General features: G+C 45.8%; 1 protein-coding gene across 1 annotated transcript; it reads left to right on the top strand.

Annotated features, from left to right (window-relative positions):
- Window positions 1-22024, top strand: LOC133245166 (neuroblastoma breakpoint family member 4-like; the record flags this gene model as incomplete). Its single annotated transcript, XM_061413149.1, has 13 exons — window positions 1-501; window positions 2463-2577; window positions 3637-3851; window positions 4900-4951; window positions 9219-9433; window positions 11222-11381; window positions 11572-11786; window positions 12732-12783; window positions 13434-13603; window positions 14609-14660; window positions 15453-15619; window positions 19736-19963; window positions 21960-22024. Coding segments are annotated over exons 1-13 (1884 nt in total), but the record flags the coding sequence as incomplete, so codon positions are not given.
- Window positions 22025-23398: the final 1374 nt, after the last annotated feature.

Here is a 23398-nt window from a genome sequence, read left to right as displayed (position 1 = left end):
GGCCCCCAAGATTCCATGAACCCCTCCCCCTACCAGTTCTGTTATGGCAACTCCAGACGGTTGCCTAGCATGCTGGGTCCCCCTCCTTCACTGCTGTCTGAGTCTGAGCCCCACACAGCACCTTTGGCTCTGAGCTCTGGCATCTTCAACTTCTCCTTGTGGTTGAGAACCCTCTAGTTGTTCCCAACAGTAAGTCAGGAATTCCAGTTTTTGTCATCCCTCAGTGCTGATTAAACCTATGTGATTTTGCTTGTCTTTAATCCCCCATATATTGGGTGTCTCCTCCCCACCCTTGGCTTCTACCCCTTCTACCACATGTCACCATGGCTGTGTGTCTTCCCTCTTTATCGGATCTGAGGGCAGAACGTACCCTCACGGAAATCAACCAGGAGCTTCGGTTGCAGCTGGCAAAGTACAAGCAGGACTTCAGGGACCTCACAGAGAAATTCCTCATATCCCAAGCTACTTCTTACTCCCTGGCCAACCAGCTGCAGAAATACAGTAAGTCTTCGAGGTCATGATCACCAAAGCAATGAACGATCACTGTCTTCCCTCTAAGACACTGTAAGTCTCCAGGATTGGTCTCCTTTTCCCTTTGTCCTTCTGAGTTCCATTCTGACCACAATCCAGGAAAGGTAGTAGTGGCTCTTTTGCCTTCAGTTTCCTGAGGCTGGGAAAACTGAGGCACAAGGACTGGAGGCCTTTTCCAAGTTTGCAGTGATGTGTAGGGTGACATTAGAGTTAAAATCCCAGACAGTGATTCCTGGTGCAGGCACAGGAGTGCCTGTGTCTCTCAGGAGCAAGCTAAGCTGTGTGGACTGGAGTCTTTTCTGTTCTGTATCGGATCCTGCATGCCTCTTGGCTGAACCTCTGGGACTAATGAACTCCATCAGTTCGAGGTTCCCTGAGATTCCATCGGCAAAGCCCTGTGCCAGTTACACTGGGGTAACGTGTGCTTAGACACTGTAAGAGGGAGGGGATAGGATTTAAAGGAGCTTAAGGATGAGTCTGCTTCTCATTGAAACCATGGTTTCTGTGATGCCATCAAGACAGAGACTGCCTGGTGAGAAGGAAGCTGTGCTTTCTGAGTGTGCAGGTTCTCCTTCCTGAGTCCAAGAAAGCCATGTGACTCTGTGGCAAGATTGAAGGTGTTTTTGGTGAAATCAGACAATCTGCCCTTTCCTCCATCTCCCCACTTGAGCTGGGGAATCTTTGGTGATACAGGTTGACCAGGAGTCCAGGGGAACCTGAGTCTGTGCTATAAGATGTGTGACCAACATGAGGATGATGGTAAGTGGGGAGATCACCAGCCCCAGTAAAAACCCAGGCAGAGTGTGAGGAGCCCTTTGCACCCACAGTCAGCCTGGCAACTGGAATCATTTTTGCGTGTTCAGTAAGAGCGGCCTGGCGTAAGGACAGAAGTCAAGACCAGGGTACATGCACAACAAGGGCATGAGAGGAATCTTGACAACGTGTGTGTGTGTCACTTTCCTACAGTCATTTTCAATGAAGCGATGAGGGAGTCAATGACAAATGACAGACACAGAGACAAGTAAGGGGTCAAGCCTCCTATTTAAGAAAGTGAAAGGATGAGCTTTGGGGAAAGGACAAACTAAGTTTTATTTGCACCGCTCCTTATGATAGTAACAAAATTCTAGGAAAGAAATTGTGAGGCTGGTGAAGAAGAAATGTCTCACCAGGACCCTGGTGTGGAGGTCACCAGAGCACAGTGGAAAGACGTGGACTCCGGGCCAGGCTTCCTGGGCTCACCTCCCTGCTGGGAACCTTCCTGTGTCTCTGTTTCCTCCTGTGTCTGTGTGGTGCTGTAGTAGTAAGTATTGTTTGAGTTGTAGCCAGTGCTGAGTAAATCTGACCAAGCCCTGACAGTCGTGCCCGGCTCAGTGTAAATACACTTAGTTCATAGCTCTACTGTTCCTAATAACACAGACTTTCTCAGTGTTTGGCGTATCTCTTTAGGTCCTTATGGATTCATGTATTCTATTTCACACAAGTGTGTCCAGGTGAGTTTTATACCTTGAGACCCTTGTTCGTTCCTGAAATCCCAGCATGAGGGAACCAGCGGTCCTGTAGTCCTAGGGGCCTTCCTGACCTCACAGGAATCGCCACCCCAGGCCCTGCTCAGGGTCTCACCTAAGAGGCTGCAGGTCTTGGTTCAGTGGCCCAGGATTCAGGGTCCGTCTCAGGAGACGTGAATTCTGACTTTGTCAAAGGGCAGTTCATCCTGTCTATTTACCTTCTGTGCCTAGGAGCTTCTCTTTCCTCACCTCTACAATGGGGACTAACCTCGGTTCAGACGCTGAGGAATCAGATGTGGAAATCTCTCCATTGAGACTGGAGGAGGAGTTACATCCACCACTCAGGTGGCCTGTCCTCCTCCCTTGAAGGCAGTGACCACAGCAGCAAGGCCAGCTTTCCCTGAGGCAGTGTCTCTCTTTCCTCAGAGTGTGAAGCATGTAAGGACATCGTTGAATCCGTGCTGGGGGAGAAGCTGCTGTTTGAGGTGCGGAGGCCAGCAGAGAAGCTGGCAGAGAAGCCACCGCTTGATGAAAGGCTGAGGTAAGGAGGGCAGGGATGATCACGGCGAGCACAGGGCACAATATTATAAAATAGGTGGAGAACACCAGTTGGTGAACCATGGATTCCAGTTGTATTCAGGAAGTAATTTACTTTGCTTTTACATAAACTACTGACTTGAATCTCATTGTGAATTCACTACATTCAAGTGAACCGGGGGCACTCGGCTCATTCACAATGTTGCGCAATCAATACCTTATTTGCCTTTAAACCACACCCCCTCCTGACTGACCACATCCTGGAATCCTTCCTTGACCCTGTGTTCTTACGTTCTTTCCAATTCACACCAGCTTCACCTGCCCACACTCTATATCTGGCTGTGTGCCATTCACTGGACAGTACTTTGTGTTGCCACATTAAAAACACAGAAAACACTTTGTGTATTCTTTAACGAAAATGGGCATGGCTGAGTGAGAAACCGAAGAGACACTTCATGGTGCAGGTTAGGAAGACATTGATGCATGCATGAGCACTCAGTGGTGTCTGACTCTTTATGACCCCATGGACTTAGCCCACCAGGCTCCTCTGTCCATGAAGTTTCCAGGCAATAATACTGGAATGGGTTGCCATTTCCTGCTCCAGGGAATGTTCCCAACTCAGGGATCAAACCTGCATCTCTTGTGTTTCCTGAATTGTCAGTCAGATTCTTTACGAGCTGAGCCACCAGGGAAGACATAAGGTTATCTTTACACAAGGACAAGATGAGTGAAATGTCACAAAATCTTACAGGAGTACTTTCTGATACAGAGGAAACCTTTGTTTACCTTCTTTCTCTTTGACACAGGCCAGTCATCACATACGGAGTAGGAAATGGCAACCCACTCCAGAATTCTTGTCAGGATAACCTGATGGGCTGAGGAGACTGGTGCACTATAGTCCATGGGGTCACAAGAGCCGGACACGACTGAGTGACTGAGCCAGTCATCAGATGTGTGCCAGAATTCTGTTTCGAGGTCTCCTTGGGGATGTTCTCACAGAAATCCCTAACCGTCTTTCATCTAAGTCTTTGCCTTTTACACTTGCATCTTCTATTCCACCTAGGACGTGTGCCACACTAATTCGAAGTCAGGCAAGAGAGCTGACCCAGTTACGGCAGACACTACGGGATGGGAAAGATGACTCTGTCCTGCTCAAGCAGCACCTCGAGGACCTCCTCACCCGCAATGACCCCGACAGCCACCAGGGGCAGGGCTTCCGAGAGAGCCTGTCTGAGGGGTACCGAGTGGCCAAGCGCCTTGCCTGCAAGCTCAGTCCAGGTGAGGGGGCCACAGACCCTGATAGCACTGATCCTCTCCTAGGTCCCCAGTTGATAAGGTGAACACCTCCACTAGGAATGTGTATCAGATTTCCTGTTTCGTGTCCTATGTGGGGCTATGTAGGAGCAGGATTGTCTAAGAGGACAGAGGAGAAGTGCACAGAGTGGACGTCATCATGTCCCAACGGTCTGCTTCCTCCCTGATGGACCATGGCCACTGGGGCAGGAGGCAACATCCAGCCAGCATTAAGGCACAGAAAGGAGGAGGTGACAGGAGGCAGCTTGTTAGAGTCAATAGAGTCCTAGACAAAGCTTGAAGTTCCCAGGTTCCAAGCTGAGTGCTGTGTTCATAACTATGTGAGAATGATTACTTTTCCTTATGTTAGTAACTGTTCTCATCTGTAAAATGGATGAAATAATCTGTTGATGGTAGCTATAGTGATGAAATTTTGGAATATTTACAAATACACTGCAGAAAAAAGAAAGCCCTTCACTTTGTGGTGTTGGATAAGGTACTTGATAGAGTTGAACTTGGCATTGGGAAAATGGTTTAAAGTGGAGCACTCACTTTCCATAGAGAGACTTTCCCAGATAACACGCAAAAGCCACGTTGAGGAGCCAGGATGTTCCCAGATGGAGGAATGTGGACATGGTTGTTCTCCTTCGAGAAAGGAGGGCATCTTGTGGGACCTGGGAAGCTTTATAAAGGCTGTGTCTTTGGCAGAATTTGTGGCAGGATGGATGATACATTTGTAGAAGTGGAGATGGAAGATGGACAATGTGAGGTGATATAAGGAAGAAAAGACAATTTAAATGTTTGCCCAATTTCAAGCAGAGGGTGTCCTGAGGATGATCTACCAGTTTAGAAACAGACTGCCTGCTGGATCAGAAATCCATGCTTGGGCAGTTGTTTAAAGACAATGCATTAAAACTTCCATACAGTACTAACTCATACATAGATATTTATGACTCTGTGACCATATGAGTCCTGTGATTGTAGTGGGTGAGGTGACTAGAAGCTGACTGGACACTACTGATTTTGTTTGCAGAAATGTATGAAGATGAAGAGGATGAACAAGCACAAGAAAAACTAACCCCCAGGTAACAATTAACTATCAGTTCAGTTCAGTCACTCAGTCATGTCCGTACTCTTTGTGACCCCATGGACTACAGCACACCAGGCCTCCCTGTGCATCACCAACTCCCGGAGTTTACTCAAACTCATGTCCATCGAGTCGGTGATGCCATCCAGCCATCTCATCCTCTGTCGTCTCTTTCTCGTCCCTCCTTCAGTCTTTTGTAGCGTCAGGGTCTTTTCAAATGAGTCAGCTCTTTGCATCAGGTGGCCAAAGTATTGGAGTTTCAGCTTCAACATCAGTCCTTCCAATGACTATTCTGGACTGATTTCCTTTGGGATGGATTGATTGGATTTCCTTGCAGACCAAGGGACTCTCAAGAGTCTTCTCCAACACCACAGTTCAAAAGCATCAGTTCTTCGGTGCTCAGCTCTCTTTATAGTGCAACTCTCACATCCATACCTGACTACTGGAAAAACCATAGCCTTGATTACATGGAACTTTGTTGGCAAAGCAATGTCTCTACTTTTCAATATGTTGTCTAGTTTGGTCATAACTTTTCTTCCAAGGAGTGTCTTTTAATTTCATGGCTGCAGTCACCATCTGCAGTGATTTTGGAGCCCCCCATAATAAGTCTGGCACTGGTTCCACTGTCTCCCGATCTATTTGCCATGAAGTGATGGGACCAGATGCCATGGTCTTAGTTTTCTGAATGTTGACCTTTAGCCAACTTTTTCACTCTCCTCTTTGACTTTCATCAAGAGGCACTTCAGTTCTTCTTCACTTTCTGCCATAAGGGTGGTGTCATCTGCATATCTGAGGTTATTGATATTTCTCCTGGCAATCTTGATTCCAGCTTGTGCTTCGCCCAGCCCAGCGTTTCTCATGATGTACTCTGCATGTAAGTTAAAGAAGCAGGGTGACAATATACAGCCTTGACCTACTCCATTTCCTAAATGGAACTAGTCCATTCCATATCCAGTTCTCTAACTATTACTTCCTGACCTGCATACAGATTTTTCAAGAGGCAGGTCAGGTGGTCTGGTATTCCCATCTCTTTCAATATTTTCCACAGTTTGTGGTGATGCACACAAAGTCTTTGGCATAGTCAATAAAGCAGAAATAGATGTTTTTCTGGAACACTCTTCCTTTTTCCATGATCCAGCAGATGTTGGCAATTTGATCTCTGGCTCTGCTGCTTTTTCTAAATCCAGCTTGAACATCTGGAAGTTCACAGTTCATGTATAATTGCAGCCTGGCTTGGAGGATTTTGAGCATTTCTTTACTAGCGTGTGAGATGAGTGCAATTGTGGAATAGTTTGAGAATTCTTTGGCATTGCCTATCTTTGGGATTGGAATGAAAACTGACCTTTTCCAGTCCTGTGGCCACTGCTGAGTTTTCCAAAATGCTGGAATATTGAGTGCAGCACTTTCACAGAATTATCTTTTAGGATTTGAAAGAGCTCACCTGGAATTCCATCACCTCCACCAGCTTTGTTTATAGTGATGCTTCCTAAAACCCACTTGACTTCACATTCCTGGGTGTCTGGCTCTAGGTGAGTGATCACACCATCGTGGTTATCTGGATTGCAAAACTCTCTTTTGTACAGTTCTTCTGTGTATTCTTGCCACCTCTTCTTAATGTCTTCTGCTCTGTGAGGTCCATACCACTTCTGTCCTTTATTGAGCCCATCTTTGCATGAAATATTCCCTTCGTATCTCTCATTTTCTTGAAGAGATCTCTAGTCTTTCCCATTCTATTGTTTTCCTCTGTTTCTTTGCACTGATCACTGAGGAAGGCTTTCTTATCTCTCCTTGCTAGTCTTTGGAACTCTGCATTCAAATGGGAATATCTTTCCTTCTCTCCTTTGCTTTTCGCTTCTCATCTTTTCACAGTGATTTGTAATGCCTCCTCAGACAGCCATTTTGGTTTTTTGCATTTGTTTTTCTTGGGGATGGTGTTGATCCCTGTCTCCTGTACAATGTCACAAACCTCTGTCCATAGTTCATCAGGCACTCTATCAGATCTAGTCCCTTAAATCTGTTTCTCACTCCGCTGTATAATCATAAGTGATTTGATTTAGGTCATACCTGAATGATCAAGTGGTTTTCCCTACTTGCTTCAATTTCAGTCTGAATTTGGCAATAAGGAGTTCATGATCTGAGCCACAGTCAACTCCCGGTCTTCTTCTTGCTGACTGTATAGAACTTCTCCACCTTTGGCTGCAAAGAATATAATCAATCTGATTTTGGTGTTGACCATCTGGTGATGTCCATGTGTAGAGTCTTCTCCTGTGTTGTTGGAAGAGGGTGTTTGTTATGACCAGTGTGTTCTCTTGGCAAAACTCTATTAGCCTTTGCCCTGCTTCATTCTGTACTCCAAGGCCAAATTTGCCTATTACGCCAGGTGTTTCTTGACTTCCTACTTTTGCATTCCAGTCTCCTATAATGAAAAGGACATCTTTTATGGGTGTTAGTTCTAGAAGGTCTTGTAGGTCTTCCTAGAATTCTTCAACTCAGCTTCTTCAGTATTACTGGCTGGGGCATAGACTTGGATTCCAGGATATTGAATGGTTTGCCTTGGAAACGAACAGAGATCATTCCGTCATTTTTGAGACTGTATCCAAGTACTGCATTTCGGACTCTCTCGTTAACTCTGATGGCTACTTCGTTTCTTCTAAGGGATTCTTGCCCACAGTAGTAGATATAATAGTCATCTGAGTTAAATTCACCCATTGCAGTCCATTTTAGGTCGCTGACTCCTAAAATGTTGTTCACTCTTGCCACCTCCTGTTTGACCACTTCCAATTTGCCTTGAAACATGAAGCTAACAATGCAGCTTCCTATGCAATATTGCTCTTCACAGCATCAGACCTTGCTTCCCATCACCAGTCACATCCACAAGTGGGTGTTGTTTTTGCTTTGACTCCGTCTCTTCATTCTTTCTGGAGTTATTCCTCCACTGATCTCTAGGAGTATATTGGGCACCTACCCACCTGGGGAGTTCATCTTTCAGTGTCCTATCTTTTTGCCTTTCATACTGTTCATGGGGTTCTCAAGGCAAGAATGCTGAAGTGGTTTACCATTGCCTTCTGCAGTGGACCACATTTTTGTCAGAACTTCCACCATGACCCTACACGGCATGGCTCATAGTTTCATTGAGTTAGACAAGGCTGTGGACCATGTGATTAGATTGGGTAGTTTTCTGTGATTGTGGTTTTCCATCTGTCTTTCAGGAGCTGGTAATGTGTAGGGAAAATATGGACAGGGTCACAAAAGAACAATAAGTACCTCAAGAGAGTCACATGCCGGAAGTGCTTATGGTGTAATTGACTTCACTCAACCCACATGGAAATGTCCCTGTAACTTGGTTGTCTGCTGTCTCTGTGCTACTTGTATGTGTGACCCAAGGCGAATGCAGCACCCTTAGGATTTCATATACACACAGAGAGCGTCTGTTCTCTTCTAAAGCAAGTCCAAGTGAGATAAATATTTGTACACAGTTGTCTTAGATCCTTGGAAGGAAGGTAACTAGCAACAGAATTAGTAAAGAAGCAACTAGAAAAATTAAACACCAGGACAACTGTCCAAAAAAAAAAAAAAAAAAATTGGTAGTCTGTGACAATAGTAAGTGAAAGAGGCCTTGGAGGACTTTCAGTTCCTAAAGTGAAGGTAGAACATCACAGAGAGTCTACAAGCTTTAATATCTGCATTCGCTTCACTGTGCATACTCAGTTGCTCAGGTGTTTCTGAATCTCTGTGACCCCCATGGAGTGGAGCATGCCAGGCTCCTCTGTCCATTGCATTTTCCCATAGAGAATACTGGATGGAGATTGCCATTTCCTTCTCCAAGGGATCTTCCTGATCCAGGGTTCAATGCCACATCTCTGCATTGGCATGCAGATTCTTTACCACTGAGCCACCGGGGTAGCCCTTATTCACTTGGCTACTTCATCTTAAATTCAACATGGCTTAGGACCCGGGGGAAGCACTTGGTGTGGAAGTTCATTTGTGCTTCCTGTTCCTGAAAGGACCACCCTGGGATGGTTGAGTCTCCTTCCTCATCAGAGGTTTGTGGCCGGTACGTAGGGTACCTGCTTGTCCCCCTCTCCCATCCCCAGACAGACACACTCTGCTTCATATAAGAGAGGACAGTTCCTTCTCTCTTTAAGGGGCCTGCTCCTTTCCTCTCTGTGACCACTCCCCATGCCTCCTGTCAAAACCAGCCAGAATGGCTTGGGGTCAGATCTTCTTCATTTAATTTTCTGTCATTCCTTTCCCATCTGACACAGCATGGAGTTGCAGGAGGTTGAAAAGAGGGAAGTGCCTGAAGAATCCAAGGATGAATGTGGTTTGATGCCTTCAAGTCTCCAAGGAAGTTCTGACAGCCACCAGCCTTACAGTGATGACAAATTTAAATTTAATGAACTGGAAGTAGACCTTGGTCAGGATGGAGCCTGTGGTTGCTCTCACGCTAAAGAAGATGAAATTCCAACCAAAATCTCAGGTAGCCCCCATATTATTTCCCCTCACAAGCTCTGTAGACCAAAGAAGGTCGTCTCTGGGGACAGGTTGCATAGACACATCTCAGTTGAAACCAGGAAAAAGGGTCTATTCTGGAACACAGACATCAGGTGGGTCAGGGAGCTTGCATTCTTCCTTTCGCTCCGGGCTTGTCTGTCATCCTGACCCCAGTGTCAGGCATTTGACCCAGATTACTTGTGACAACTCTCAACCACCTCAGCTGGAAATCCACAGGAGGGGTCTGTCAGAACTAGTTTGGAGCCAGTGTATTCTTCCCTGCAATGATCTAATTTTTGTAAATGTTCCTGGCCTCTCCACAAATGATGACAGACCTGCCTCTTTATAAGGAGAGGTGATTTCCAGGTTTTGTTTTACTGCTCTCAGCCCCAGTCTCCCTTTTCTCGATGTTGGCAGGTCTTAGCTAAGATGTTATCTGACACCAAGACAGAGACAACTGTACCATTGCCTTGCTTGGATGTTTCCATGAAGCAAGGCTGGGCTCTGGCAGTTCCTCCAGCTTCAAATGCCATGGTTTTTGTGTAGCACCAAAGATTCCTTTTGATTGGAGGGTTCATACAATTCACTGGGCTTCCCTGCTGGCTCAGATGGGAAAGAATCTGCCCGCAGTGCGGGAGACCCAGGTTCAATCCCTGCATCATGAAGATCCTCTGGAGATGAGAATGGCAGCCACTCTAGTATTCTTGTGTGGAGAATTCCATGGACAGAGGAGCCTGGTGGGCTGTAGTCCATGCGGTCACAAAGAGACGGACACTACTGAGCGGCTAACGCTTTGACAATTCCCCTGTCACTCTAGTCTCAAGTATAAATTCCTCTAAACCATCAACAACCACATAATCTGATGGGACTAAGCAGTACTACAGAAACAATCTAGAAAATAACTCAGCTCATTTTCTAGCATCTCTGTGGAAAATACATTTTTAAGTGCTTATACAGACTCAGAACAAAGGATGTTGGGAGAGATACCAGATCAAGCAGGAAATTTCCTCAATGGGTCTGGACACAGTCCAGACTAATTCTCATAAGACTTAAGTGTCCTAGAATATCTTTGCTAAAGAATTATGTTCTTACACTGAGAATATTAATGTCCTTGTTGTATATGTGTTTACTGAGTAGATATGTGTGAGGTCTGATTGCTTATTATGACCTGCTTTCTCTGAATTTCCTACTAGACAATGAAAATGATCACAAGCAAGGGAGTGGACAAGAGCTCACATTGCCCAGGTAATTTGAAGATCTGTGGGCTGTGAATGTCAGTGGTGATCGCAGGAGACCTCAGATCCAGAGAAAAGTAGAAAGTTCTCTGTGTAACTCTTTCATCTATTCATTCAACTGCAATTATCTCGTTCACAGGGTTGTCATTTATGTTTCTCAACTTTGTGCATTTTAGTTTTTTAATCCTTCAAGTTTACCAATTGACAGTGAGCTTACCCAGGTGGAATAACTAAACCTGGGAGTTCCCGTGCTCATGAGTTTTCTCCTGAGTGGTTAAAGGAGGGGGAGATCCTATGGGTCTTACACTGGTTTGGCATCAGTATGTTGGTAAATCCTGGATTTCAAGGGAAGAAAATATAACGATATTCACATTACAATAAAATATTGAAAAAATAGTTCTTGAAGGCAGAATGTCTAGTCTATAACTCCTTTTTCTCCAACTTGGAAAAACTGATTTTGAAGCTGTATTTGTTCAAATAAAAATTTTAATTGTATGGGATAGTGTCCAAACTCAAACAAATCTTTCACTTCTTAAAAGCTGTGTTCACTTGGACACAGGATATCCAGATCAACACAATGTGTGCAGAAAAGTCTGAACCACTGTCCCGGTCCTCTGTGAGTGCTGGGGGTCAGGACGTCAGCGTGCAGGGAAAATCCGTCTCCTCCTTCAACCGCTGGTTGTGTGCCCAGTGCCCAGAGTACCTGCTGGCTCTCTCCCACCCCATGGCAGCCACCCTCCACTCCACATCAGGAGGAGTTACTTCCCTCCTTAAGGGGACTGTGCTTTTGCTTTCTGTGACCACTCCCAATGCCTGTCATCAACACCAGCCAGATAGCTTGGGGTCGAATCCTCTTAACCTTCTGTCATCCCTTCTCCATCTGGCACAGCGTGGACTTGCAGGATGATGAGGAGAAGGTGGTGTTCCAGCAATCCCAGGATGAGTGTGTTTCAGTAGCTTCAACTCTGCGGGAAGGTTCTGCCTGCAACCAGCCTTCCAGTGATGGGGAATTTGCATTTGATGAAGAGAATGTGGCGTCTGCCGTGGATGGAGCCTGTGGCTGCTCTCAAGCTGAAGAGGATGAAATTCCAACTGGTCTCCCAGGTAGTCTTCAATGTGTCTGCTAGTCTACTCTGGGAGAATTATGCCCTTTGATAGACCCTGGGCTTACATACTGAAGCCTGATTTGAACCAGACTCTATGTCTGCATTTAAAATAAGACATTCTATGAACGAACTTTTCTAAGTTTCCTGTCATAGTGGTCCCTGTGGTAAACCACTCTGCCCAAGGCGGTCCTGCCAGACACATGTGTACCTCGGCAGTCGTGGCACAGGAGGTACCTCTCAGGCTTCCTAATTTTGAATGAACCTCTTATCTCACGTGAAATGCTTTAATTTTCATTTCTGGGTAATGTCCCTGAGTTCCTACACCTGTCCAAGGCTGTTGGCATTCTTGTTTATACCTTTGGAGATCTCACTACTTTGGTTCACTTCTACCAACCCATTGTCTCTCTCTTTTCCTTTGACTTACCTTGTTCGAAGTCTTCTGAAACCAGAAGGTAAGCCACACTGTCTTCTTTTGGTATGTTTCTCTGAGGTAAGGCAGGGCTGGAACTTCCAACCTGATGAATGGCCGCTGTTTGCAGCTTTGAGATTCATTTGACTTGATGGTGTGTGGATTCCACTCCCATTATATCTCAGTGTGTAATCACTTATCCCATTAATAAACATTTCAGATGAAAAAAGCCTGAGTGTTATAGCAGGCTGAGGATGTAGCTAAGTTGTTCCCCAAGAACTGTGGGGAAAAGGATGTATTTAGCTGTTTGCACAGACTCAGGACCAGGATACTCTGCCAATGACATATCATATCAAGGACATTCGTCCAATGGCTCAAGAAGGAAACCCAGTGCCTTCTTATGAGGCTCTTTCTAGGGCCTCCTGTATTATTTCTGTCTCAATAGCCTGTTACCACATTGTGAAGACAGGCACAGGATTGGGTGTTTTTGAAAGGTATTTGCCTGATATAACTCTTCTGTTAATTTATTTGCAGAAAACCGGAATGATCATGATGACCTGAAAGGCCCAGAGGTGGTTGCCCCGAGGTAAGTTTGCATATCTGTGGGCTCCTATACAGTGATGACACCTGCAGACCTCTGATCCAGGGAAAAACAAAGTGCTGAATATATTGTGTCATCACTTTTGCCCACCAGTATTATCCTATTTCATAATGTTCTCTGCTTTCACTGTGGTACTTCTATTGTTTCCCATTTCTTATTTACTTGTCAAGTTTAAATGCCAAGTCCGTTGACCCAGGTGAACTAAGTCAGAGTGCTGTTTTTGCACTCAATTTTTATATCAGGTGTGGTTTACAGAGTGAGATGCGTATCTGCTTTCTGTTTGGTGTTAGCATGCTGGCATGCGTGTCATAGTGATGTCAATGCAATGTGAATGGAAGTGTGAGAGCCAGTGTTCTCTGTCCCTGTATGTGAGGCGTGACTGTACCATCAGAGGGAATTCAGTCTGTTCATCAGCCTGTTATTTGGCCAGAGCACTGAGCACCTGCTGCTCTTTCTCTCTTCTGCCCTGTAAAACCTCGCTGTGTCTCACGCACACAACAGAGTTTTCTCTCTCTAATGGATCAGACCCTTGACGTGCTTCACCACTCAAACATTCCATCAAATCCAGATAGGATTCTACAGTTTCTCCTCAGTCTTGGCTTAATCTTTTGCCCTCCCTCCCCCACCACGTTCAGCAGACCGCCGCCACAGATGAGGGAGAACGGTGTCCCACAGGACTCTCTGGATGCATACTATCTGACTTACTCGGTTCTTCCTGACCTGTCAGACTCCTTCTGGCCTTATAGGAGCAATGCCATCTTCTCACCTGAGGACGTGGATGTCTCTTATGCCCGGGATGTAACCAGTGAGTATTTTCTTGTGATAGAGCTCCACCTGGATGCCCAGGTAGACTCTGTATTCTTTGTACTCCTCGCCTCTGGGGTGCTGAGATTTGTCATCCCTGTTGGAAGCTCTGTAGACAGTGATTTGAATCAGACTCTGTGGTAGAGTTTTAAGTACAGACATCAGGTGGGTCTGGGAGCTGTGCTGTCTTCTTCATTCAGGTGAAGCCTATGGGTCAGGCCCCAAGTTAGATCATGGACCCACGGCTGGTGCGACACACTGACTCACTTGTACGTGTGCAGGGGTCCGGAGATGACTGTATTTTTCCTGATTCCTGTGCAATGTCTCCACTTGCCCACAATGCTCCCACTTCCATACCCAGTTGTCCCTTGAACTTCCGTGCCTTTCAGAGGTGCTCACAGCCGTAGGTATTTGTTGCTTCCCTGGTGTCACTGCTGTCACCCCCAGGGTTTGTCTCCTCTAAATTGCTCGTCTTAGCAAGCCAATCATCTGGACCCCAGGATGCAAAGAGCCTCCCATCACCTTGCTTGTATGTTTCCATGAAGCAAGGCAGAGCCCTGGCATTTTCCCACCCCATGAATGACTGCAGGTTCCGTGTAACAACTAGGATTTATGTGATTCGAGGTTTTCTTCATTCCACTCATCATTCTGCTAAAGCATTCAGCATATGATGAGAAAAGCCTGAGTATTACAGTATTCTGCCAGAATGCAGGTGGGCTATTCCCAAGACTCTGTGGGGAAGATGAATCTTTAACTTTTTACTCAGTCTTGGAAGAGAATACTGTGGTGAGGATATACCAGGGCATGGAGATCTTGCCTGATGGCACAGGAAAGCAAACCAAGGAGAGTCTGAGATCCAACTTGAGGCATCTGGAATATCCTTCTTAAATAGCCTATCATCTCACTGCTGATATTGTTGTCCCTGTGGCAGTATTGGACACTGGATTATTAATTTACACAGTGAGATCTGCTTAGTGTTTCTTGACTTCTCTGAATTTATCCTTAGAAAATCTCACTGATCTTGAGGACGAGGAAGATCAAGACATCATCTCTTCTAGGTAACTATGGAGAAACACGGGTCTAACGTCAGTGGTGACATCTGGTCATCTCACATGCAGGGGAATCGGAAAGTGCTGAACATGCCTATTTCTTCCATTCAGACAACCACAAATTGTCTCTGTAACAAGGTTGTCTGTTTTCACCCTTTATGAATCCCTCTCAATTATAGTAACTCTCAGTCAGTTGAAGCAGGGCTACTGATCAGCCACAGGATTTCTTGTACTCCTCTGTTTGTTCCTTTTTATTAAAACCAGCATGCAATACTTAGCTGCCTCTGTCACTCTGGGTGACGACCTTGGCAGGTATTTCATGGCAAAGAAAGTAACTAGGAAAAAAAGTCATGTCACATTGCATATTTGAAAAATTGGTCTTGCAAATGCAAGATTTCTAGGAGTCTATTATGCTGCCAGAGCTGGTATTCCCTTGTATGCAGCATGTAAATTTCAACAAAACTTATGTTGTATTTGAAGTCTCCTTGATGTTCTAAGGACGTGTGTGACACGACTATGTGTCCTGGGGTGGCTCATCTCCTTCCTTCTGAACTCATTTCTTCTCTGTGCTCAGAGCATCTCATGCTCACCCTCCCTCACTCTCTCTCTTTCCCTTTGCAAGCGCCCTCAGGCCCCAGATGGGAGTTGTAGGGGGTGGGGATTGTTATACCTCCCTCTAAGGGGACTCCCATTTGTGTTTTGCAACCTATCCCTTAACCCTCCCATCAAAACCAGCTATGGCTCCAGGTTGACTAATCCCTCTTGTTTAACCATCTGCTCTCCCAACCCCACAAATCTCAGTGTGGAGCAGCTGGTGGTAGAAGAGAATGAAGTCCAGCCGGACTCACTGGATGAATGTTATCTGGCTGCTTCTGTTGGCCATCATCTGGCAGGCTCCTGTCATCCTTATAGAAGTGCCTCCTTCCCAACAGAGAGAAGAGAAGTTTTCTTGGCTCTAGATGTAAACGGTGAGTACTCCCAGGCAGCTTCTTAGGCTCAGGTTGATTAGAACTATGTTCTCAGTTTTAATTTTTAGAAGGCATCACGAGCCTTTGCATTCTTCTTGCCCCAGACTGCCCTCTGTCACCTGAACTCATCTCATCTGCACAGCCTTGTGGTGCCAAATCAGACCAGAGAGGGCAAGTGGAGGGATAAGGGCAGAATCTCAGCTACCACTGTCTCACCTGCAGGAATTTGTATAACAGAGCTCTTTTTATCAAGATAAGAATCCTTATAGTCATGAAATTTTGTTGCTAATTTTATTTCTTGAATAGTTTCTGGCAAGCTCTCTGGCTTTGCATTCATGATTGCAGTCTGCTCCATATTTGTAATGAATGTTATATTGTTCCCCACTCCAGATTCTTACCCCTGGGCTGCCTACCTCCCTCTGAAGCATTTAGATACGTGATTGTGAACATCAAATCTGCCGATACCCTGTAATTTCCATGAAGCCAAATATCTGTCTCTGTTGTTCCATCCTCTAGAAACTCCTGTGTGTTTCATCCTTTGTGCAGCAAAAAGGACTCTTCCATGTGTGGCTTATAGTTTCAATGTTTTACACAATCTCAGTGGTATAATCTCACGGAAACTATCCATAAGCTGTGCATATGATAGGGCTCTTGACCTAATTTATGAGCCAGGTCTCCTTGGGTAGCAGTTCATAGGGTGTGGAAATTAAAACCTAGTATGAAATCGTTTTGGGCTATTTTTTTTTTTTTTTACTTTTTCTTTAGGAGATGCATTTTTATTGTTAGGACTTTGACTCATAAGATCATCTTGATAAACGAGGAGAAACTCCATTATGTATCAGACTATATCTTACTTCTTTAAAAATGATATTGGGCATATAAATGCTGTCCGTCAGTCCGTTGGTGCCTTTTCACATTGGAAGCAGTTTCTTTCTTATTTCCCATTCTTCCCTGAGGAGCAGAGAAGCAAAGGTTTTCTCAGGATCACAGTAGTTCACAAACCAGAAAGGGAACACACGGTTATTGTGTGCCTGTTGTCTGCCAGGCTGCTTACTAAGCGAGCTCCAAGTGCACCACAACCCCTTCAGCCTCCCAGGTACCCTCTCAGGGAGCTGTGGTGTCTCATGGTGGAGCCGAGGGCACTGATGCTCAGCGAGGTGCCTTCACTTGCCCCGGCTTCCTGGCCACTGGCAGGTGGGACACTGACCTCTCCTGGGCCTGACTCCCTGGCTCTGGCTGTGTCCTCTCCTCTTAGCAGTTGGACCATCAGTGACTAAGAGAGGATGTTGCTCACCTTTTCCTCTTTGCCCTGAACCAAATCATTTGCAACTATCTTAATCTTCAACAGAAGTTGCCAGAGGGTTGCAGAGAACCCTGTGGTCCCTCACGCAGATCTGCCAGCTCCCAAACCCTCTGTGCACTCTGTCCCAGGACCAGAGCCAGTGGCTTCTGCAGCCCCTCCAGGTGGAGCCACAGCTCCTCAGGGCTCTCTGGAGAATCAGCCAGGATGAGAGTCCACGCCTCTCCCCACCTCCTGCCCCCAGGTCACCTGCTGTCATGACGGGTCCAGGTAGACTTTGAATTTGGCTGTGCTGAAGCCATTAAAAAACTGTGGTGCTCTATCTCAGAAGCACTGACAGCCGGGTGTGGGTTCCTGTGAAGAGGATGAGTGAGGCTCAACCATGTGTCTCAGATGTGTGTTTGGGATGTGTGTGATATGGCCCAGGCCTGGCAGTCCATTGTTCACGATGGGCCAGGAAAGGCCACATCCCCACAGATGGATTGAGATGAGTGAATAGAATATCTAATCTATGCAGGGATCCATCCTGTGTCTTGATTCTCATGATAACCCGAGGACAGTGTGGATAGCTATTATGCAGCCATGTGGGTACAAGTCATCAGCTCTACCCCGTCCTCTCTGTACAAGGAGAAACCCTGCAGAAACAACACAAACACTTGATTTTTAAATTACAAGTTGATCTTCTATTGGAGGCTTTTTCCCACACTAACAATAATGGGCAGTATTATTGATGGTTGATAAAATGTTTGGTTATTTTATATTCTGTCAATGCAGAGAATATTCAAAGCATAGCTTTAATAAAACCCCATTCTCAAGAAAAGACAAATAAAATTAGATGATGAAATTACACAATGACAATTAAAAACAATCCTAGACATTGATTCAAAATAACATTGGAGAATAAGAGGATATGTAGTTTTGACAGTTCTTTCAACCACCAAACATTGTACAAGGATTTGCCCTTCAGCCCAAATGAATTATCATAAAATCTGATTAAGTGTCCTAAAATATGATGATTAGTGATTAATGAACTTTGCCTAGTGAAATACGAAGGGCACACCAGACTGAGAGAAGTGCTTCTGGAGAAAGCCCTGGAAGCTCACAGAGGCTCCTGGTACAGGCCTGGGGTCAGAAGGGGGCCAGCCTGAGTCCTGGGAGGATTTGCAGTGGGAGTTGTGGGAAGTGATGTTGCAGAAGAAAGAGGGACTAGAAGACAGGAGCACTGGAAAGGCGGGTGAGGAGGATAGATTTGGGTAGCAGGGAAGGGAGGACGAATTTCCGTAAACTGAGGAGCATGTGATGAACCAGGATTGGGGGGTGATAAGACAGGTGAGCTTTGAGAGTGTGGAGAGGACTGAATCAGAGAAAGCAGTTAGAAGGAGGTTGGATGAATCTTTGATGAGAGTCAGACACAGATGCTCTCTGGAAGACTAAGAGATAACAGGCACATGAGAGACAGTTACAGAAACACACCTTGTGAGGGTGCGGATGCATAAGCAGTAGGTGAGAGGAGAGCCCCCTGCAGTGTAGAGCAGCCCTGGGGGCTGTGACCTCACATGAGCCTGACCTGGACCGGATGAGGGTACTTCACGTCTTTGATTAGCCCATGTTCTGAGGATATGTACTCATTTCACAGTAGAAACATAAGCAGATTTCATTAGCAGCACTGTCCAGGCACCAGTGGAGGGACGTGTATTGAAGGAGTATACGTATATTATCTCTCTAAAGAGACACATTGCTTTGAACTGTATCCTGAAAAACTGGGATATATTTGATCCCCAGGGCTTAAAGGAAACACCTGGTCTCCCTATGTGATCCTGCATGGCCACGGTATCCATTGGAGGAGGGTGAACTGTGGCCAGTTGGAGGGTCTGTTAAGTATAATAGTGTTCTACAATTAGACCAGTTCTGTAAGGAACAAGGGAAATGGGTAGAAGCAATGGCAACCCACTCCAGTACTCTTTTCTGGAAAATCCCATGGACGGAGGAGCCTGGTAGGCTGCAGCCCATGGGGTCGCTAAGAGTCGGGCATAATGAGCGACTTCACTTTCATTTTTCACTTTCATGCACTGGAGAAGGAAATGGCAACCCACTCCAGTGTTCTTGCCTGGAGAATCCCAGGGACAGAGGAGCCTACTGGGCCGCCGTCTATGGGGTCCCATAGAGTCGGACACGACTGAAGCGACTTAGCATAGCATCAAAGAGACACAACGGTGTTCCCAACAGGGTCTCAGCCCTCTCCTCTACTAGTTCTAGTTGCTAATACCATCCATCCCCACTCTGCCCCATGTGGGAATAGAGTTTATTCTGTATATACAAGTACGGGTAAGTGGAAGGGTAGACAAAATTTCAAGCAAGGAAGTTCAAAAGGGTCTGGAATGTACTGTATTTTCTCAGCTCAACTTCTAGTGGTACCTGAAGCCTTCAGGCCAAATGTCTCTCCCTCTTCTTTTATTCCTGTGGGTATATATTAACAACTCTTTCTCCCCCATGCCTAGAGGCCTGTCTAGAACCTTCTCTCTAGGCTACAAGACTAAGGCTAATAACAGAACAAGAGGCTTGACCCCTGTGTCACCCAAACCCTCTAGACTCAAGTGGGTGATTTCTCATTTCAAGAAATTGCAGCCTAGCCCCTGCCTTCTCAGCACCCCAGTCACAGCCATAAATATGGCATCTTCTTCACACCGATGTCTGCTTTTGCTGTCTGGGGTATTGGGTGGTTTCACTCATGGGCTGGGACAGCAGAAATGGGAGTCTGGGAGGGCTTAGCAAGAAAAAGCTTCCATTGGTCCTACTGAACCCTCTTTTACTTTCAGGGGACACCTGGGAGGACTGTCACCGGGGATCTGTGAGTTTCCCAGGGTCAGAGGTGCCAACTTCACAGGCACAGCTTCAGGAAAGCACCCACGTGACTGACTGTCTGCAGGGGCAGCTGGACCAGCATTTTGACTGTGGTGACAGCAAAGCCGTGCTTGGTCTTTCTTCCACCAACTGGGGCTTTACCTCCAACCCTGATTCTGGAAACCAAGGACCACTCTTTCTAGGTAAGAAAGAAAAGGGGATTAGGAAGCTCTGGTCCATGTGCTGGTCGTCACAAAGCTGTGGATGGAGGAGGCAGTGGGCCTCTCCCACGCCCGCTGTCGGCCCAGTTGAAACCTCTGACGCTCTAACAGCGTCAGGTGGTCAAGAGCCTGGACTTAGGACCAGCTCAGCCTCAGGCCCTGGTTCTGAAAATTCTCGCTTGTTTAACTGAGCCAAGTTATTTATCTTCCTAGGTCTTTGCCTCTCTGTCCCTCATCTGAACTCTTGAAAAATTCTATCTCCTTTGCATATTGTTGGGAATCTTAGACAATATAATGTCCAGGGCATCTGATTCGCTAAAATTTGTTTGATAACCACTATGAATATACAATATCTAAGAATTGTGTCTTTCTGGTGCTTTAACACTTATAAAACGATTGCACAATCATTGTTTCCTCTACAGTAGAATGAGCTTTATAGTCCCCACCTTCTCTACACCCCATCTTCCCTTGTTTTCTGAGAAAGGTACCTTGGCCAATATTTTCCTCTCCTTTCAACATCCGTCATCAAGGCAATTTACTCCTGTTGGGTGCGCTCAGTCACAGTGTATTAGCAACATTCAACAGGAGTGTAAACATTGGCCCTGCAACTCAGTCCCATGTTTGCTTTTCATATCCAGTTTCTTTTCCTTATTTTTCCCTCATTTTAAAATAAAGGGCTACCCTCATTCTTGAAGTGCACCCATCAGTCTCTTTTATGACACTCCATTTAATTCATTCTTTCCACTCATCTCCATGTCCGTCTCCTAGTTTTCCTCTCCTCTGGGTCCACCTCTGTTCAAATTTCCTTAAAAGAGCTTCCAGACCCTCACATCCATTTCATCTGGGACGTATTCATCCTTACCCTGCATCGCTCTCCACATCCTCCACTGGAGCCTGGCGCTACCTGGCGCTCATCCCCCAGGCTGTGGCCTCATCTGAGGAATGAGGAGAGACCCACGTCCTCAGGCAGAGCTGAGATGAGAAGGAGCCCCCTTGTGGCAGCATGGAGAGTCTCAAGGGAAGTGCTCAGGGAGGGCAGGGATGCAGAGCCTGACAAGAGCCACTAGGTCTCGTGGAGTTTGTTGTCTTCTCTTCCCTCTCGTCTCTCCTTGTGCTTGGCCTCCCACATTCCCAGCCAGGACTGAACCCCACTGGCTCAGTCACTGTTTCCTGCTCACCTTCCATGGAGACCTGAGCAGGAATCCAGGCTTCACAGCAGATTTTGCAGCCAAGGCTAGTTTTAATGCCCTTTACTTTCACACCCCTTCACACTGTGACTCCCACCCGCCCCCCGCCATATCTCCTAGTTCCTGTCACCAAACAGAGTTTCTTGCTCATTCTTCTTATTTTTCTATTTTCTTTTCCAAAGTCAACTCATCAGGAAGCCAATAGAATGATCCATTCAATAGCTCGAATCCTTCATTCATTTATTCCATCACAAACACACTCACTTGTGAGGTTTCTTCCATTTTATCATATTGTCTATGCCTTATTTTAATTATGTATAATATCATATGTAGTGTGTTTACATTATATGAAGTGTATATTGATGCACATTTAAAAGTTTTCCAATTTAGACTTCCCCACTTCTTTTCTCTCATGAGGTTTTCCTTCAGCTTTGACTTTGCTTCATCTCTTCCCTCCCAACAGTACAAACTGCATCCTGTAGGTGTTTCTTGCCTCTGTCTTTTCTACCTAGGAATTTTTTGTTGTCATCCATTTCATTTTTCTTGCTCATTTATGGCATTTGGAAAGATGTTTGCCCTGTGGCACACTTAACAATACTGGGTAGTATAAGGAAAGTCAGCAAAAAAGAAAACACAAAAATATCTCCATGTCTTCACCTACCCATGGGCTTTCAGATGACCTTTCATGTTCCTGCACACTTTCTGTACCTGATGTCCTTCTTGGGTGGAGGAGTGAGTCTTTGTAAATCATGAATAACAATGGATCCTGTTGGCTGTGGTTTTATCTTCAGAGCTGGGTGCTTCCATCAGCATGAAGAACCCTCCCAAGCTGCAAGGTGAGGGCTCCACAGCGAGCACACGAGCATCCAGTCTGCAACAGGATTAAGGGCTTAAGTGTCCTGAAACAGAAGAGCATCAGAAGAAAACTGCTGTTTGGCAAGTGGAGACTAGCCTGCAGATTCCCTGGCCTTCAAGCGTAGGGTACAGAGGTAATCCCATGCACTTCTTCCTTATGCTCTTGATCTGTTATGGCTCAATCTCCCACTAATTTTTCTCTTCCTCGTTTGTTCACTCAACAGCTGACACTACCTCTGTGTGGTCTTTCCTCTCTTTTGGGGGCTGCCACCCTGCAGGGCCCTTGATCTCAGTGTCGTGTTTCCACTCTGACCTCTACTGTTTCTTCACTGCTACCGTCCTCACATTCCCTCTGACCTTTGTATTAGCCACAAGGAAGCCCAGATCCATGGTCCTCCTCATCAGAATAGCAGCATTTAAGCCTCTGAAAACGCTGGCCTTAAACCACACACATTCTCCGTCTCTTCACCTTACTTTCCCCACCCCTGCCTCCACGTCCACTGCCTCTTTCTTCCAGGATCACGTCATAAGGAATCACTCGCATGTGAGTTGGCTTCTGGAGAAATGAACCTAGGACGGCCCTTAACCCTCAGCTTTTCCACCTGAATAAGAAATGCCAGAACTGAAGGGAAAAGCCTTGATTACTAAAATAAAATAAGAACCTGGGTCATAGGTGAGCGTGCTGGACTGGCCCGAGTCATGATTCCCCTCAGCCTAGGATAGGCGGAACTTTGCTAACGTGCAGGGGGCTTCCAGGACCTCACTGGAGCTGGCATTCGGTGGAGGGCAGTAAATGGCCCCCTAAAGGGACATCGGGGAAAAGGAGATACAGAAGCCAGGTTTTCAAAATACATAGAGCATGAGATGGACAGGCATTCAGACCTCTCCAGTTTTACTCACATTATTCCTTCTCCATATTAGTAAAAGCCCAGAAAAATGAACTGAGTTGAAACCTGAGGCCAGGGAATGTAGGACAGCATTATACTGAATTAAATTTGGGCCACATTTATGAAGACCCAGGGAGCTACACAAGAATACAAGGTAATCATTGCTTCAGACAATCCAATGGAGAAGGTCAATTATTTATATGCGAGTAACAGAGAAAGACCAAAAAATCTTTAGGGCCAGTGGAGAGACGTCCATATTGGACTAGAAGGAGGAAATAAAAAGAGTGGCATGAAATAGTGTAGGTCTAGTGAGTAGTTCTAAATCATGCTATTGTAAAATGAGAACGGATTGAGTTTTGAGCTAATATGAATGCCTTAACTCAATCCATTGAAATTCTGATTTTAAAGTTCTGGGGATGAGGTTTGGATATCAGTATCTTTTAAAGCTCTGCTAATATGCATCAAGGATTAGAAGCACTTTGGGTCTG

The sequence above is a fragment of the Bos javanicus genome, chromosome 3, assembly GCF_032452875.1.
Source record: "Bos javanicus breed banteng chromosome 3, ARS-OSU_banteng_1.0, whole genome shotgun sequence".
Classification (NCBI taxonomy): domain Eukaryota; kingdom Metazoa; phylum Chordata; class Mammalia; order Artiodactyla; family Bovidae; genus Bos; species Bos javanicus.
This window is presented reverse-complemented; position numbering and strand designations above follow the sequence as displayed.